The 17,150-nt window shown below is 41.2% G+C and overlaps 1 protein-coding gene across 1 annotated transcript in view; it reads left to right on the top strand.

Annotated features, from left to right (window-relative positions):
- Positions 1-17,150, top strand: part of PTCH2 (patched 2) — a gene marked incomplete at both ends in the record, with an annotated part of 60,865 nt that overhangs the window by 35,390 nt on the left and 8,325 nt on the right. Inside the window, 12 exons of the mRNA XM_083357942.1 lie at positions 4,541-4,736; positions 9,346-9,467; positions 10,662-10,809; positions 11,511-11,642; positions 11,763-11,918; positions 12,725-12,817; positions 12,930-13,055; positions 13,496-13,614; positions 13,994-14,396; positions 15,276-15,588; positions 16,431-16,573; positions 16,844-17,024. Of these exons, the coding sequence (XP_083214068.1) occupies positions 4,541-4,736; positions 9,346-9,467; positions 10,662-10,809; positions 11,511-11,642; positions 11,763-11,918; positions 12,725-12,817; positions 12,930-13,055; positions 13,496-13,614; positions 13,994-14,396; positions 15,276-15,588; positions 16,431-16,573; positions 16,844-17,024 (2,132 nt within the window). The remainder of the gene's footprint in view (positions 1-4,540; positions 4,737-9,345; positions 9,468-10,661; positions 10,810-11,510; positions 11,643-11,762; positions 11,919-12,724; positions 12,818-12,929; positions 13,056-13,495; positions 13,615-13,993; positions 14,397-15,275; positions 15,589-16,430; positions 16,574-16,843; positions 17,025-17,150) is intronic.

Below are 17,150 nucleotides of genomic sequence, written 5' to 3'. Positions count from 1 at the left end.
GTGTGTTTGTCTGTTAGGGGCCCTGGAGACTTATGCTTTGTCAGCAAATGGCAACACCACATATTCTCATGCTAATGATACTTTGAAAGCTCCAAGTTGCCCAACAAATGGAATAGTGGCTTTATTCAGTCTGCTGCTGAGTGGAAGAGGACAGTGAGTAAAGGAGGAGAAAACAGATTCCTAAAACAAAAACATTCAAAGAGGGAGGGATTACAGCATCCAACTGCCAGAAAGGTTATGGGGACGTGCAATGCTTTCCCCTTGAACTCAGTAGCAGCACAAATCCAAGGCAAGCAGTACAGGATCTAATTTCATTGCACTGGATGTTGATGACATGGTTACTGGCTCTTTTGGGTCAATAAGACGAGATTTATTCTTCACCCCCAGGAATGTAGCATGATTTCTTTCAAGCTGCCAAAACCATGCTTGAGATTTTGAGGAACCACCTGATTACAATATCCTTAACCTTTTTTTTTTCTTTTAAAGTAGATTATCATAAGTATTACACATCTTGTACAACAAGGACAATTGACCAGGTTGTTTAGTTCTTTTCAGACACTACAGTGGACAGGACTAAATGCAAAGCCTTTGCTTCCTTGTTTTTGCACTTGTCTTTTGGTTCCTGAGTTTACCTTTCCTATCTTATATCCTACTTTTTACTCTTTAAATATTTTACACACACACACACCCAAAAGTTTTTCTTCTGAATGTCTGGAATGGGGGAGCTTTTGCTCCAGCTTCCGCTTCAGTTCAGTTCAGGGTCCCTCTCTCTCTGTCTTCTCCTCTCTCCTTTTAACGCAAAGGGAGTGAAAATTCGGAGAACAAAAGGCAGCAATCTATGGAAAAACAAAAGGGCTGGACTTGGCTCAGTGAAGCAAGGAACAGGAGATAAAAGAAGCTCTCTTTAGAGGCAGGAGCTGGGCTGTTTGGAATGTGGGAATCAAGCAAGGAGGAAACTTCTCGGGATCTGAGATTTCATGAATGATTGGAGAGTGGCTCTGCCAAAACCACGACAAGATTTACTCTGCCTGAGTTTTCATCGTTTTCCCATCTTTTGAGTTTTAGTATTTATCCATTACCATAAAAAAAAAAATTCAAGGCGTCCTTCATTATTCTTGTTGAAGATCTCAGAAAAAAAATCTATTTTATTAATAATTTATTAATCATCGATATTTTATTAATATTATGGTCACCTTTTCTTTTGATTCTCAAAGTTAAAATGATATAGTCACATAATAGCCTTAGGCAAGGAAAACGCTAAAGAATTCACCACAGGTTTAGGGAGAGACAATCACATTTTTAGAAGGCTCTGAAGAGAGATTTATGTTTGATTTGAACAAACTGACAGAAGGGAGAAGAACTGACTCCCCCCCCCCCGCAGAAGTTGGCTAGCAGACCAGTCAATCTGGCCAGGAGAATCCTGCATCAGCCTTCCCTGACCTGGAGTCTTTCTGATACGCCACACTGATTAAGCACTCTGAAAACTGCAGTCACCATTCATCTGGCAGACACCACATTGTGGAGGGTTAATTTACAGGAAGCTGCCAGCTTTGCATGAGAAAAAGAAGTCAGCTCTAACATCTTTCAGCTGGGCAGCTATTAAATAGGAACATATTTTGCTATTCCAGTGCCAAAACGTTAAAACATATACAGCTAGTCCTCGACTCACAGCAATTCATTTAGTGACTGTTCAAGTTACGACAGCACGGAGAAAAAAAGGGAATTATGGTGACCATTTTTTCACACTGATAACTGTCACAGCATCGCCACGGTCGCGTGATAAAAATTCAGATGCTTGGCAACTGACTCATATTTATGATGGTCGCCATGTCCCCGGGTCATGTGATCACCTTTTGCGAACTTCTGACGAGCCACGTCAATGGGGAGGCCAGATTCACTTAACAACCATATTAGTAAATGAACAACTGCAGCAATTCTCTTGACAACAGGGGCAAGAAAAATTGTAAAAGGGGGCAAAACTCAGTTAAAAATTGTCTTGCTTAGTGACAGAATTTTTGGGCTCAGTTGTGGTCGTTGAGGATTACTTGGATATGTTTTTATATATACAAATATATATATATATATATATATGTTAAGTGTTTGTTAAGTATTTTAGAATACCTTGCTAGGCCCCAAACACGGGACAAACCTTATTGCCTGTTTCAGCCTAACCCAAGGCCATCCACAGGCTGTAGTTACAACAGTGACAGCTTATATTTGTGTAATTTTTTTGGATTGCTAACAAAGAATTAAAGGGAGACTAATATGGCCATTTCAAACTCATTTGTTCTCATCAGTCAGCCATACACTTCTGAGATTCGAACCTGGGCCAATTGCACATTAGGCAATTGTTCTAAGCTTTAGGCCACAGGCTCTTTCTCACTTTGTTAGCTGAGAGGCAAGGGAGATATGTGTTAAGTGTTTGTTAAGTATTTTAGAATACCTTGCTAGGCCCCAAACACGGGACAAATCTTATTGCCTGTTTCAGCCTAACCCAAGGCCATCCACAGGCTGTAGTCACAACAGTGACAGCTCATATTTGTGTAAATTTTTTGGATTGCTAGCAAGGTATTCTAAAATACTTAACAAACACTTAACACATATCTCCCTTGCCTCTCAGCTAACAAAGCGAGAAAGAGCCTGTGGCCTAAAGGTTAGAACAATTGCCTAATGTGCAATCGGCCCAGGTTTGAATCTCAGAAGGGTATGGCTGACTGATGAGAACAAATGAGTTTGAAATGGCCATATTAGTCTCCCTTTAATTCTTTGTTAGCAATCCAAAAAATTTACACAAGTGTGTGTGTGTGTGTGTGTGTGTGTGTGTAAGTATATGTATGTAGGTGTGTTATATTGCAAGATTTCAGAATCTTGCAAGTGTGAAAATACAATTCTCCCCTCCCTTTTACCCCCCAAGAAATTAGAGAGGGTTTGCTGAGATTCTTGTCCCATGCGCAAGCCAGCTGCAGACTCTGCTGCCTCTTATCTGATCTGACTGATCTGCCAAAGTCATCCCCACGTACGATTACACTATTACAGACCCAGAAATTCAATAGCTATTTGTTTCCCAGCGTCAGGACTACTTCTTCTGGAAAAGAGATGTATGAATAATTTTTATTCTTTAAAAAAAAAGACGATCAAGTTCGTAACAAAAGGGATGTTGTTGCTGTACCGCCTCTCATTGCTTTTCAGTAGACTTAGCTGTTGCCCCATAGCAGATATAGGACAGGAGTGGATAAAGGCATTAGTGATGGATGGGGCAGCCTTCCCAACCTGGTGCTGTTTAGATGTGGTGGGACCTCAACTCTCTTTTTCTACCCAATATTTATTATTTGGTAAATTCCAAAAGCTGTAATCCCAGTACCATTGGAGGGCACCAATTTATGGAAGGTTCCACTAGAATAATCAGTACATCAGCAGAATTGTGTAGGTAGTATCTTCCACCTTGGCCTAGACAAGAACAGGGACCCATTCAGATCACACACCGTCAGTATTTGTTTGAATTCTGATGTAGAAGGGAACAAGCAGTTCTGTTTATGTTTGCTAGTACCACCAGTAGTGGCCACTGCTAAAAAAATGTGGATAATTATGCTGGTGTATAGAAGCCAATGTATGGTTATCCGTACCTTACTGCAGGTTCCATATAGATACATCAGATGTACGCCTGATCCTGTTAACATATGGGGACAAAGGGAATGAAGCCCTGTTGAAACCCTGCACAAATCCCTCCTATCCCTAAATAAGTCTTTTGCAGCCAGTTCAGGGCAGTTATGTCCTCCTCTACAGCTTCCTCTTAGCTGAACTCTCTTTGGAATAATAGCTGGCCTACTGGACTGGTGCCGCTGTTGTTCTTGCAAAGAAAATACAAATCAAAACACTCCAATAATTGAATTTCAAAATGTCTTTTTCCCCTGTATGACAAAGGATTAAAAATGTTCCTTAAAATCCAACCAATGCAATTAAGATCAGCAATTTTGGAGCAAAATCAATAGCAACTCTCTTAAGGCAGTTAGAGGCAAAGAGCTACTTAAAGTTCCACCCTGTAACATTTTTATGACTATTTCACTGCAAGAAAAAGATAAGTAGAAGGAATGCAATAAAATTTGCAGTACAGTGTGGTGGTGTGGAATGCTTCTCATTCAAAATTCCAATGACTCCGCTCATTTTTTAGTCCCATTCCCAGTCCTGGGTATTTTTTTAATCCTAACTGTTAATTAGTACACCATGTCCTCATCACATGCATCCTCAGTGGACATTTATTGTTTTTCTATTTTTCAAAACTCTTTTTTCAGTTCTAACAACTCTCAGATTCCCAAAGTGGAATTCTCTCTCACACGAGCAGGAGAAATGATTCATTACTGCACCTTCAAGTACCTCTTTTGGGATATCCAGATCCAGGCAGAGTGGATGTGGCTTTGAGGGTTGGAGAGATTTAAAAAGTGGGCATGAGTATAAGAGGTATCACCACTTTAAGTGTTACGGATATGTAGGGCCAACTGATACTTTTTGAATTCTATTAATCTACGGCATTTTTTCTCTACAGGGGCCGGCGGGATATTCAGTGGACCAATTTAGATCCTATTCAATTGATGGAGGAACTGGGTCAATTTGCCTCACTGGAAGGATTCAAGGAGATGCTGGATAAGGCAGAGGTTGGCCAGGCCTATATGGAGCGACCTTGTCTCGATCCTTTTGACCCTGAGTGTCCTCCTAGTGCTCCCAACAGCCAAAACAGGAAGGTGAGTTTTCCCTGATTTTTGGTGTACTTATGAGAATAAGAGCCAACCTAATGTGTTTTTTTCAAAGTTTAAGTTCAAAGTAATTTGCTGAAGGAGGAGAGGGAGTTGGGCTGTGGGAAAGGGTTGTTGTTGTTGTTAGCTGCAAAGTCGTGTCTGACCCATCGCGACCCTATGGACAACGTTCCTCCAGGCCTTCCTGTCCTCTACCATCTTCTGGAGTCCATTTAAGCTCACGCCTACTGCTTCAGTGACTCCATCCAGCCACCTCATTCTCTGTCATCCCCTTCTTCTCTTGCCCTCAACCTTTCCCAGCATTAGGCTCTTCTCCAGTGAGTCCTTCCTTCTCATTAGGTGGCCAAAGTATTTGAGTTTCAACTTCAGGATCTGGCCTTCTAAAGAGCAGTCAGGGTTGATCTCCTCTACGACTGACCGGTTATTTAATCCATTAAAGGGTTATTTAATCTATTAAAGGAGAATATTTGTAGCTCGGGCTTGAAAGGAGGGATCCTTGATGCTCTCTGAGCTTGGTTGTTTTCTTGCAGTCATTTCATTATCCAAAATAGGTAACATTATTAGTGCTAGTAAGGAGTGGGTTTTACTCTCAATTTTATATTCTAGTGGCTTGCCTTGTCCGTGTTGGTGGAAGTTGGTCTTGGAAGTCCTTCTGTTGGGCTGTTTACTGTTAGCTTGCAAGGCAATTCCTTGATTAGGGCATTGCTTACTCCCTGATTGTTGGTCTATTTAATTCATTTCCATATGTTGTTTTCCCCAGTCTAAACTGAATTTCTTCATGAGAACCTGCTGTTCAGAGTATCGATAGTCACTGGGGGGGAAAATCTGTTTTAATAGTGACATTTATATTCAACCGGGGTAAATATCCCTGTATTTTGACAATATATAAAGATAATTTCTGAGCATTTATCAAATACTGAATTTTATTCTCTCTGTTTCTCCAATTTCACTGATATTTTTTATTATGAATTTTTAAGGTTTTGTTTTGTTTTGTAGTATTTTTTCTTATCATTTTCTGAAGTTTAGTGTTGCATATTAAGTCCAAGGCTATGCCAACACCATTCAATACCAATCCAGAATTGTATCAAATTGGGCTAGATAAACCAATGCTTTAATGTGAAATAATCAGCTTCTATTATCTCTTTTTAAATCTGACCCTCCCATAGTCCTAGTATTTTTATACATGCTGCTAATCTTGGAGAGTCATTGCCATTATTTTTATTGTTATTTCAGCAAATAGTTTACTGTTCCAAGTAATATTTTTCTTATTTTCCATTATGACTGGATCTGACAAGATACAGCAAGATATTCACAGTGCTGAATTTCTATAATGATCCAGTTAGTATGTTTTTTTTTTTAAAAAATAAATAAAGGGGGGATCATTATAACATTACAGATCATTCTCAAAAAGAATATAGAATACTTTGTGGAAGGTATACAAAAATTGCCATCGGTGCAAAGAATTTAGAAAATTAAAGGTAAAGGTTCCCCCGCACATGCGTGCTAGTCGTTTCCGACTCTAGGGGCCGGTGCTCATCTCTGTTTCAAAGCTGAAGAGCCAGCGCTTGTCCGAGGACGACTCCGTAGTCATGTGGCCGGCATGACTAGACGCCAAAGGCGCACAGAACGCTGTTACCTTCCCACTGTAGTGGTCCCTATTTTTCTACTTGCATTTTTACGTGCTTTCGAACTGCTAGGTTGGCAGAAGCTGGGACGAGTAACAGGCACTCACTCTGTTATGCGGCACTCGGGATTTGACCTGCCAAACTGCTGACCTTCTGATCGACAAGCTCAGTGTCCTAACCCACTGAGCCACCGCATCCCTTTAGAAAATTAGACTCCTATAAATTAGGAGCAAGAAGTTGAAAATTGGCATTCTTTTGATAAACAAAGGAAAAATGAATAAGAATAGTCAAGTGCTTAAAATAAATTATCGAAATAAAAGACTTGGGGTTGTTTTTTTTCTCTCCTGTCATTCATAGCTATTTGCTACAAGATAACTGCAAGTACACATTACGTTGTATGTGTGAAAATGAGAGAGATTGGCTTTAAGGAGAGATGATTCTCTGGGTTGAGAGGAGGAGAGAACCAAGTAGATGAACTTGCAAACATCAATATATATGTGTGTGTGTGTGTGTGTGTGTGTGTGTGTGTGTGTGTGTGTGTGTGTGTCAAATGTTAACTATTTAGATTACCTTGCTAGGCCCCAAACATGGGGCAAATCTTTATTTCCTGTTTTCAGCCTTATCTCAAAGGCCATCGAACAGGCTGTAGTCACACCGGACAGTTCATATATTTGTGTAAATTACTAACAAAGAATTAAGGGAGACTGAAATGCATTTCTGACTCATTAGTCTTCATCAGTCAGCCATACCCTGAGATTCGAACCTGGGCTGATTGCATATTAGGCAGTGTATTTACCTCTTACCCCTTAATTCTTCGTAAGTAATTTACACACACACACACACACACACACACACACACACACACACACACACACACACACACACACATATATATATATATATATATATATATATATATATATATATATATATATATATATATATATATATATATATATATATATGTTTTCTGAGGTTTTCGCGGGTACCTGTATGTGGATCCTTGGTTTTTCGGGTTTTTCCCCGCGTAGAACTAAAGGTGTAGGCGCAACATTTCGACGGAATCCCATCCGTCATCATCAGGCTTTAGCTTCCTTCTTCTTCTATATATATATATATATATGTGTAATATGTTTCCTGAGGTTTTTGCGGGTGTTTATATGTAGATCTTTGGTCATTCGGGTTTTTCCCCACGTAGAATGGGAAATATATGTTTGTATGAAAACGTATGGTAGTTTCTTGAAGGCCAGAGGCACGTTTTTCAGACTATGAATGGCCCAACAGGCTCAACTAATTATAGGGTCCCCTGTTTCGTTAGCTTTGCCCTTCTTATTCAGGGTATGGGGAGGCCAAATAAAAGAAGCGGGTTGCATGGCCCTATGCCAAGGAGGCTTCGGCTGGACTGATAGTGCTGATTCAGGCAGACGTAGTGCAAGGGCTGACCAGCAGGTGGTCATGGTTGGAATGTGTCCCAGAACAGATGGCAGCATGGCAGCTTTTGGAAAACAGAGGAGGAGGGAGCAGCAGCCTGTGAACACTGACATACACACAGACTGGGAGCCCTGTGACGGAGGACCAGCTCAGCGAGTGGGAGGGCGGGATTGCAGCCATAATTCCACATTTCCTGGCTTGAAAGCCAGACTGTTATCATTATGGCTATCCCGTTTCTCTTTTTTCCACCACAGAAAAAGGAAAGATATGTTTTTAGGTCTGAAAGAAAATACCCAATGTGCCGGCGGTCAAGCATCTGTGCCTGGGTGTATGTGTGCACAAACACAGACAGAAAGAGGGTTTTATATTTAGAAAGGTTTCTGACCAAATGCAATCAGCGTGTGTTTGCTCATTTTTCACAGTCATAGAAAACCAGAAAGATTCTGTAAGCGTTTCCTGACATGATCACTAGAACTTTTTATATGTCTTTATTTTGATAGATATGATCCAATGCCGATTGGATTTGTTTGTTTGTCTAGTTAGGTGCTCTGTTGCTTTCATAACTGATGTATGGAAAACCTGCAAGCAGATGGAATAGATAGAGATAGATTAAAGCATGAACAGTGTGGATTTAGAAAGTCTTTTTGGCAAACAAGTTCAGAACTCCACTCATCCAAAAGGCTCATAGAATGATATTGCCTAACCCAAGGCCATTCACAGGCTGTAGTCACAACAGTGACAGCTCATATATATATTGCTCAAAAAAATAAAGGGAACAGAAAATAAGACATCCTACTATTAAATACAGTACATTGTGTTGTTTAAGTGTTCCCTTTATTTTTTGAGCAGTGTGTGTGTGTGTGTGTGTATACTACAATGTTTTTGCTTTCTCATAAGCCCAATTTAGTAGGGACACGGTGGCTCAGTGGGTTAGGACGCTGAGCTTGTTGATCAGAAGGTCAGCAGTTTGGTGGGTCGAATCCCGAGTGCCACATAACAGAGTGAGTGCTTGTTACTCATCCCAGCTTCTGCCAACCTAGCAGTTCGAAAGCACGTAAAAATGCAAGTAGAGAAATAGGGACCACTACAGTGGGAAGGTAACAGCGTTCCGTGCGCCTTTGGCATCTAATCATGCCGGCCACATGACCATGGAGACGTCTTTGGACAAGTGCTGGCTCTTCAGCTTTGAAACGGAGATGAGCACCGGCCCCTAGAGTCGGAAATGACTAGCACACATATGCGGGGGAACCTTTACCTTTACCTTTTTAAGCCCAGTTTGATATTTTTCTTTTAGGTTTTGCTGCCTCTCATAACGTCTTGGTTTATTTTGGATCTGACATTATCCAAAAAGCAACATTTACTCTTGTTTGCCATAGTAACCAGTATGTGGGCATTTGCAGTAAATAATCAGTCTTAAGCAAAACAGGGCTCCATGGGGATTCAATGGTTGTAATTTAAGAGCTAGAAATCGCTTACTATGGAAAACTCTTTGATACCGGTAGCATACTCACTTTACGCTCTCTTCTTTTTGTGCCTGCCAGAAACCACACATCCCTTCTGAACTCACAGGTGGCTGCCATGGCTTCTCCCGGAAATACATGCACTGGCAGGAGGAACTCATCTTGGGGGGCACAGTAAAGGATCCTCAAGGCAAACTGCAAAAGTAAGTTGGATTGTGAGTCCCTCTGTATATTAGGGAAAGGTTTCTGTCTTGGACGAAATGTGACAACCAAGAAATTCTGCCTGCAGATCAGGAGACTTCCCTTTGCACAGAAGAAAAGTAAAGATGAGGGCCAGTGTCGTACAGCACATTTGTTTTTCAATGCAAAAAGAAGGACATGCGGCTGGGAAATGAGTGGATTTCACTCTTTCTCCTCTACCCTTTGGAATGGTGCTATGTTGGCCCCTGAGCCAGCATGTAACCTGATGCTTCTGAGGCTTCAATTTCTGTGAGTGATGGGTGCGTGTCTATGGCTTGACCCCAGGAACAACTGGCAAGCATTTCTCAGCCGTGGGATTTATGTTGATCCCTGAAACCTGGGCTGGTGTTATCCCTTCCTTCCTGAAGCTACTGCTCACTCCAACCCCTTCCACTTAATGTGGATGCTGCCTTAAAACTAAAACACCTGTTTTTAGTACTCTGAACATCAGATTCTAGAGGGAGCTCATATATAGGCACATTTGAGCTTCTCAACATAATCTGACCTTCAAAACTGTTCCCTGTACCAAGACCACTTTGTAAATTTGGTCCTCTTCCAATCTCTTTGTCATCCTTTATACAGTGCTGAATCCATAGCCATTTATCGGCCAGATTACTGCTACTTAAGTATAGTAGGACATATTCTACATCCTGGTGCGATCAGGATCATCACTTAATGTTCTTGTACATTATGCATGCTAGAAAGAAGTTATTGTGGATGCCTCTGTCCCTGAACTCTTTCGTGTCTGGCAAGGCAAAGGGCTCCAGATACAGTAAATGTTTAAAGATAAAGATTGCTGATGAGAAGAGAAATAGCCGTTTTCATTTTAAAAATAAATGCAACAAAGCAATCAGGAAATTAAAAAAAAACATGCCCACATCTTTCCTTTTCAAAGATTCAGATGCAAGTACAAGATATTCTAGAAAGTAAACCTTCTAACAGTGTCTCTTTCAGTGCATGAAGGCGTGTGTTTTTGAATGGGTGGAACAAACCCATGGTGAACAATATGAGCAATCATCTCCACAGGCACAAATTATAGGCCTACAGTACTGGCCATCATGGGCCATTGGGACAGGCTGTTGGTTTTTCTGCAGAATGCTTTGGCTGCAGAGTTTGGGCAGAAGAAGGAGTCTCTAAGCCAGCTTCTCTTTCTCCAGAGCTGAAGCCCTGCAAAGCATGTTCCTGCTGATGAGCCCACGGCAACTTTATGAGCACTACCGGGATGACTACGAGATACATGATATCAGCTGGAGTGAGGAGAAGGCCGCTGCTGTGCTGGAAGCTTGGCAGCGGGAGTTTGTTGAGGTGAGGTGCCAATAGGGTTATTTTGGCAGTGGCACTGATGTGATGCCCGACATGGGCTGCCTGATGCAAGGATGGAATGAGAGTTTAAAAGCTGCATGCAGAATGAGGCACAAATATGTGTCAGTGTGTGTGTGTGTGATTATATATCATGCAAAGCTATGTTCAACATATGCTTATAAATATAAAACTGACTGCTTGTGCATGACTGCTTGTAAATACACAGAATCACATGCTAAGCAGAGTTCTTTCTTTAACAAGCAAAAAAAAAAAAGCCCAATTATTGCCCAGGCTAAGATTTAAATATGTGATACGTGTGGCAGCATACAGATTCATGCGTGCCTAAAAATCTCTTTGACATTTTATGACCATTTACCTAGTGATAAAAAAGGCCCAGCCAAATGAGGACTGTACAGAATGTATCAGAAAGAGATTTACTTGATTTGGATTCTAGGGATGGACGTAACTGACATGCCAAGCGAGAGGTTGATTGCGGGAGAATTTTTTTCCCCCTGGAAAAGTTTCAGTGTTTGTGCAAGACAGTGAGTTAATTGAGCAATAGTTTCTTTGTGAGCATATGCTTTCCCTAGGAGTGTGCTAGGCATATTTGTGAGAAAGATTGTTTTATTATATGAATGTCAGCAAAATATTTCCTTAGATTTATTTTTTTTTTGCAGTGTCTTACAAATTTTGTCTCTTTCCAGGTGGCCCAGGAATCTCTGCCTTCCAATTATTCTCAGACTATTCACGCCTTCTCTACCACCACACTCAGTGATATCATGAAGTCCTTTTCAGATGTGAGTGCCATCCGTGTGGCTGGTGGTTATCTGCTAATGGTGCGTAGTAGCTTCTTCCCATCTATCCCTCCCTATTTATTTCACTATAAATCATGGCCAATTAATACTTTCCCCATTCGTACTCTTACCCTTACAATGTCCGTTTTCATCTCCTTGCAGCTAGCGTACGCTTGCGTCACCCTGCTGCGCTGGGACTGCTCCAAGTCGCAGGGTGCTGTGGGCCTGGCTGGGGTTCTCCTAGTTGCTCTTTCAGTAGCAGCAGGACTTGGACTTTGCTCCTTACTTGGACTTTCATTCAATGCAGCCACCACTCAGGTATGAGAACCCATTTGAGAGGTCTAGATTTCCTGATTTATTTATTTATTTATTTTTAAAAATGTAACTTTTCATTCTCCATCCTTTCTTTTCTCCCTGTTCTGCAGTATTAGTCATTCACGGGGGGAGGCTCAGCTAATCTCAATGTACACATGTTGTACTTTGACAATAAAGGTTTATTATTCAGCCTGTTAGATTTTTCAACATTAAGCATTGAGTTGGATTTAACCCATTATTCTGGCATGACATCGTGAATAAGTTGAATTGTAGAGAGTATTTCAAACTTGTGGTTACTCTTGGGGCTCCAAAATTATCCCCATACTGCTTTCAGCTCTCAAAAGCCTGTAGCCCAGGGATCTTCAAACATGGCCCTTTTATGACTTGTGGATTTCAACTCCCAGAATTCCTCAGCCAGGCACGTGTCACAAAGTCATAAAAGGGCCAAGTTTGAAGAGCCCTGCTGTAGCCTTTTAGCTACTGTTTCCACACTCAGAGGCAGTTGAGGAAATGTAGAGCAGTCATAGATCGCTAGGGCTAAGCATTGTTGCTCCTTTGCATTTAAGGTCAGGTCTTTTATACCCTATTTAAAACTAAGCCTAAGAAACCTCTGTTCTAATTTTCAAGAAAATATTAGCATTTTCTAATGCCTAAACCTAAAAGCTCAACTAAGCATTTAGCATGATTCCCAATGTCTACTTCCAGCCATTCTCTTTCCTGCATAGACTAAGAGCTATGTCTAATTTTGCAAAACTTGGATTGGTTCTGATCACATTCCTTTTGTTATGCTTCCATCCTGACCTGTATAGGTGCTGCCTTTCCTGGCACTTGGCATTGGCGTGGATGACATGTTCTTGCTAGCACATGCCTTCACAGAGACTAGCCAACATGTCCCTGTCAAGGTGAGTATCTCTGTCTAGGTTTTGGGATCCTGTGTACTGTCAGTTGTATCCTCAGCCCTTATTGTCTATCCATTCTAAGTTTGTGTTGCTCATTTTCACATTTCTTACCCAGGAACGGACTGGCGAATGCCTGCGGCGTAGTGGCACCAGTGTGGCACTCACATCTGTCAATAACATGATTGCCTTCTTCATGGCTGCCCTTGTGCCTATCCCAGCATTGCGTGCCTTCTCTCTACAGGTAAGCTCCTCTGCTAACAGCTTTCATACAATAAGCTTATAGAATCATAGTATCCTAAAGTTGGAAAGGGCCTTAAAAGTCACCTACAGGTGAAATCCCCTGCTGCTTTTCTCTGCTTTTATGTAAAAGCCAAATCATATGAGTGGAAGTACAATGGAGAGTAGAATATCGCCTTCCATTTCATAGTGTGTCCTTCAGACTGCCTATTTGTGGGGGGAAAAACTCTTACGCAGAAGAGCAAATGAGATGCATAAAGTCATGTGCAATTGTCCCTTAGCATCTCTGGCCTCTTCTAGCAAGCGGAATGATCCATTCACTTAAAGGGAACTAGTGGTAGAAGAATAAATTCTCATTTATAAAAGATTCCATGATTCAAGATCTTTGAATCTTCCGTGACAACTTTGCTTTTTTAAAAAAAAAATCTGCTTGTTTTATTGCAGGCTGCAGTAGTGGTTGTTTTTAACTTTGCCATGGTGCTGTTCATTTTTCCTGCCATTCTGAGTCTGGATCTTCACAGGCGTGAAAACAAGAGGCTTGATATTCTTTGCTGCTTCTACAGGTACTATCTTAGGAGTGGAGTGAAAAGACAAGTATCTTTCTGAGGCCTCTTAACGCTTTTCCTGCAAACTGGGCTTCTAAGAGAGGAGAATAATTTGAAAAAAAGCACTTATATACAGCAAAAAAATAAAATAAATCAAATTCAGTTCTGAAAAAAAATGCCAAAGCCACCAAAAGCTAGATATTAGTTTTTATCATTCAAGAATGTCTCTTAAAAACAGAGGTTTAAAAATTGACATGCGGGATCTAAAACTATTGGGAGAGTGCTGTCCTTCCTCATCATTCCAGAGTCTGAAAATTATGTCTGGTCATAACCAGAAAATGTATCCTGTGTACCTGCCTTTGCTGTAACAGTTTTCAATGACTTCTTCCACCCACAGCCTCTGTTCTGCCCGTGTCATCCAGATCCAACCGCAAGAATATGCTGATGTGAATGATAACCACACTGCTCCGACATATCCCCATGGTCATCCAGCCCTGACAGCCAGCACACATATCACCACCACTGTACAGGCCTTCACTCAGTGTGACTCCTCTGGGAGACATGTAGTCACTATTTTACCACCCACACAGCATGTGTTTACCACTCCCTCGACTCTTCTTCCTGCCAATCCTCTGGGCTCACAAATCTTCACTCCTGCCAATTCCACTCGAGATCTTCTGGCACAGCTAGATGAAAGTAAAGGAGCCCAAGAATGTGTACCCTTGCCATTTTGTCGATGGAATCTTTCCAGCTTTGCTCGCGACAAATACGCGCCCCTCCTGCTGCAGAGCCAAACTAAGGTAGGCAGCTCAGAGTCATTCTCAAGGGGACAGAGTCGCGGGGTGGGGTGGGGCATCTTGATCTGTGTAGGGGGAAAAAAGACTGTATCGTCCTAGGCACAATTTGCAATTCAAGGAGTAAAGCCAGTTGGAAGCTAAATTTCCCTGATTATCTCAACCAACTGGAAATGAGAGTTGTGTTCCTTTGCAAACCATGTACTCACTGTGTGCTTCTAACAAACACTGAGTTAGTCGTGCCTTGCCAAGTCAGCCCACAAGAGGGAAATATTTATCACAGCAGATATGGATCCTTTGTACATTTAGTCAGTTCGGAATGAGAACTGAGTAAATTAAGATAAAATGGCTAGGTCTGAAGGGCAACTCACCCCACTCTTTCAAGCATTAGGATCTCCCACTAGGGGATTAAGTATAACCAGCCTGCAGGCTCTTCTAGCAGCCTTCCTGGAACATTAAAAAAAAGTTCAAGCTGTAAGAAGCACATTGCAAATACTTCTTCATCTGGAGCATCCACAGCCATTCTCTGTACTGAAGGAGATGCTACAATGACTTTTATTTTACCTCATACATAGAAAAAGTACTTGGAGTTGAACAAACTGGGAGCAATGGCTCCCTCCATTTTATCATACTTAGATTGCCTTTGGGCAGCATAAGATGGGAAAACATGTCTGTCTGCTTCATCCTGCATTGATAACTAATTGAATCTGGGGAAAGGCTTTCAGTAGCATCATCTGGCCTATCATCCAACCCTGGAAATACAATTTCCAAAGAACCAAATGGGCCAAATCTCATATTAAACAAAAGCGAAAAAGTTGGATTATGCAAAGCAAGGTACTGTTTGCTCACACCCATCTTGACACATTTTTTCCCCTGCATTTTCAGGGAATTGTGGTAGCTCTATTCCTAGCCCTGCTGGGCCTCAGCCTCTATGGTACCACCAAGGTGCATGATGGACTCTACCTGACGGATATTGTACCACGAGGTACAAAGGAGCATGCCTTCATTTCAGCTCAGTTCAAGTATTTCTCCTTTTATAACATGTTTGTGGTAACAAATGGAGGCTTTGACTATCCAAGCTCACAGGAAGCTCTTTACAGCCTGCATCAGGCCTTTGCTGCCATCCAGTATGTAGTACGTGAGGAGAACCGCCAGTTGCCAAAGATGTGGCTGCACTACTTCCGAGATTGGCTACAAGGTGAATTAATTTCTCTTTAGCAATTCACTTTTCTTAGACTGCAATCTCTTCTCTAAACACATCAAAAATGATGTTTTCTAGTTCTCTGTGCAGGATTCTTTGAGTATAAACCTACTGGTTTATATTTCAGGGTCAACCAGGATTTTGTACTTTGTTTAACGAAGATAAGTTCATATCTCTATTTCACTCTAACCCTAACCCTAACCCTAACTGCACTCAGGATAAGATATATTCTAGGCTACCAGAAACCCTAATAGATCTTTCTGTAGACACTTTAACCCCAGCAACATTTTCATCAGAGCTGTGTTTCATATAGGAATTGCTTGTTTGTATTTTGCACAGAGGTAAACTTAAACTGGCAATGTTTATCTGCACACTGAAGTGTTGTGTGTGCATGTCTTGCTGCCCATATAGGACATATAGAACCACATAATATTTCTTATTCTTTAGAACTGAAACTGTGTTCTTATAAGTTAATGTTAATATTGTTGTACGCAGAGACTGGAGGCTAGGGAATACTGGAATACTTTCTTGAAAAACAGTGTTTTTCTTCTTTCCCACTGGTAAAACATCTGTTGATGCACATATTAGTCATATTGTACTTTTCTTATTTGTCAGTAAGCTGTTTGATAATAATCACATATTCCTATATTGCTTAACTCTATTAAATGCCTTGTGTGTAAGAGTTCAAAGTCAGTTTCTCTTCACTATGTAAATCCTTTCCTGTGCATCATGGCTGAAATTATTGTGATAAAGCATAAGAGCAATGGCCCGAAGAGGGGCTAAATATGGGCAGATCTCTTGGAGAGCTGTCATTTACTTTTAAACTCTCTGAATGCCAGATCTACAGGCAGCCTTTGACCAAGACTGGGAAGCTGGGCACATCACCAGGGAAAATTATCGGAATGGTTCGGAAGATGGTGTTCTTGCTTATAAACTCCTTATCCAGACGGGCAACAAGAAAGAGCCTTTCAACTTAAATCAAGTAAGCATTAAGAATAACTCAGTAAGTTGATAGGGAGAAAAAAGTGGATAGATGAATGGTATTTATTAAACCATAAGAATGAACAATATAGTAACTGCAAGAAGAGAATTTCTGCAAAATAAATATAGGGAAAGGAATGTTTCCCTGCTGCAGTTATGCAACGGGTGTTTCTTGGAAATAAAGGTTTGAAGGGACATGAAAGATCTGCATTCGTTTGGAAAATTGAGTTTTATCCTGCTCGATTTTCTCATTCTTCCATCTGCCCCACAGCTAACAGCTCGTCGTCTGGTTGATGAAAGTGGGATAATTCCCCCTGATATCTTTTACATCTGCTTGACAGTGTGGGTGAGCAATGACCCGCTTGGTTTTGCTGCTTCCCAGGCCAACTTCTATCCGCCACCCCCAGAATGGATCCACGATAAATATGACGCTACCGGTGAAAACCTTCGAAGTGAGTATTTATGAAAGCCCCATTTCCATTCAGCCTTGTGTCACATTTCAGTGTTTCAACCCAAGTCCCATTTTGTCGTGCCATAAAGCTACACAAATGGAATCACCTGCCTAGCTTCATTATTTG

This window comes from Vipera ursinii (assembly GCF_947247035.1).
Source record: "Vipera ursinii genome assembly, chromosome: 3".
Taxonomy (NCBI): domain Eukaryota; kingdom Metazoa; phylum Chordata; class Lepidosauria; order Squamata; family Viperidae; genus Vipera; species Vipera ursinii.
The sequence above is the reverse complement of the archived record's forward strand: the minus strand, read 5'-3'. Positions and strand labels throughout refer to the sequence as shown.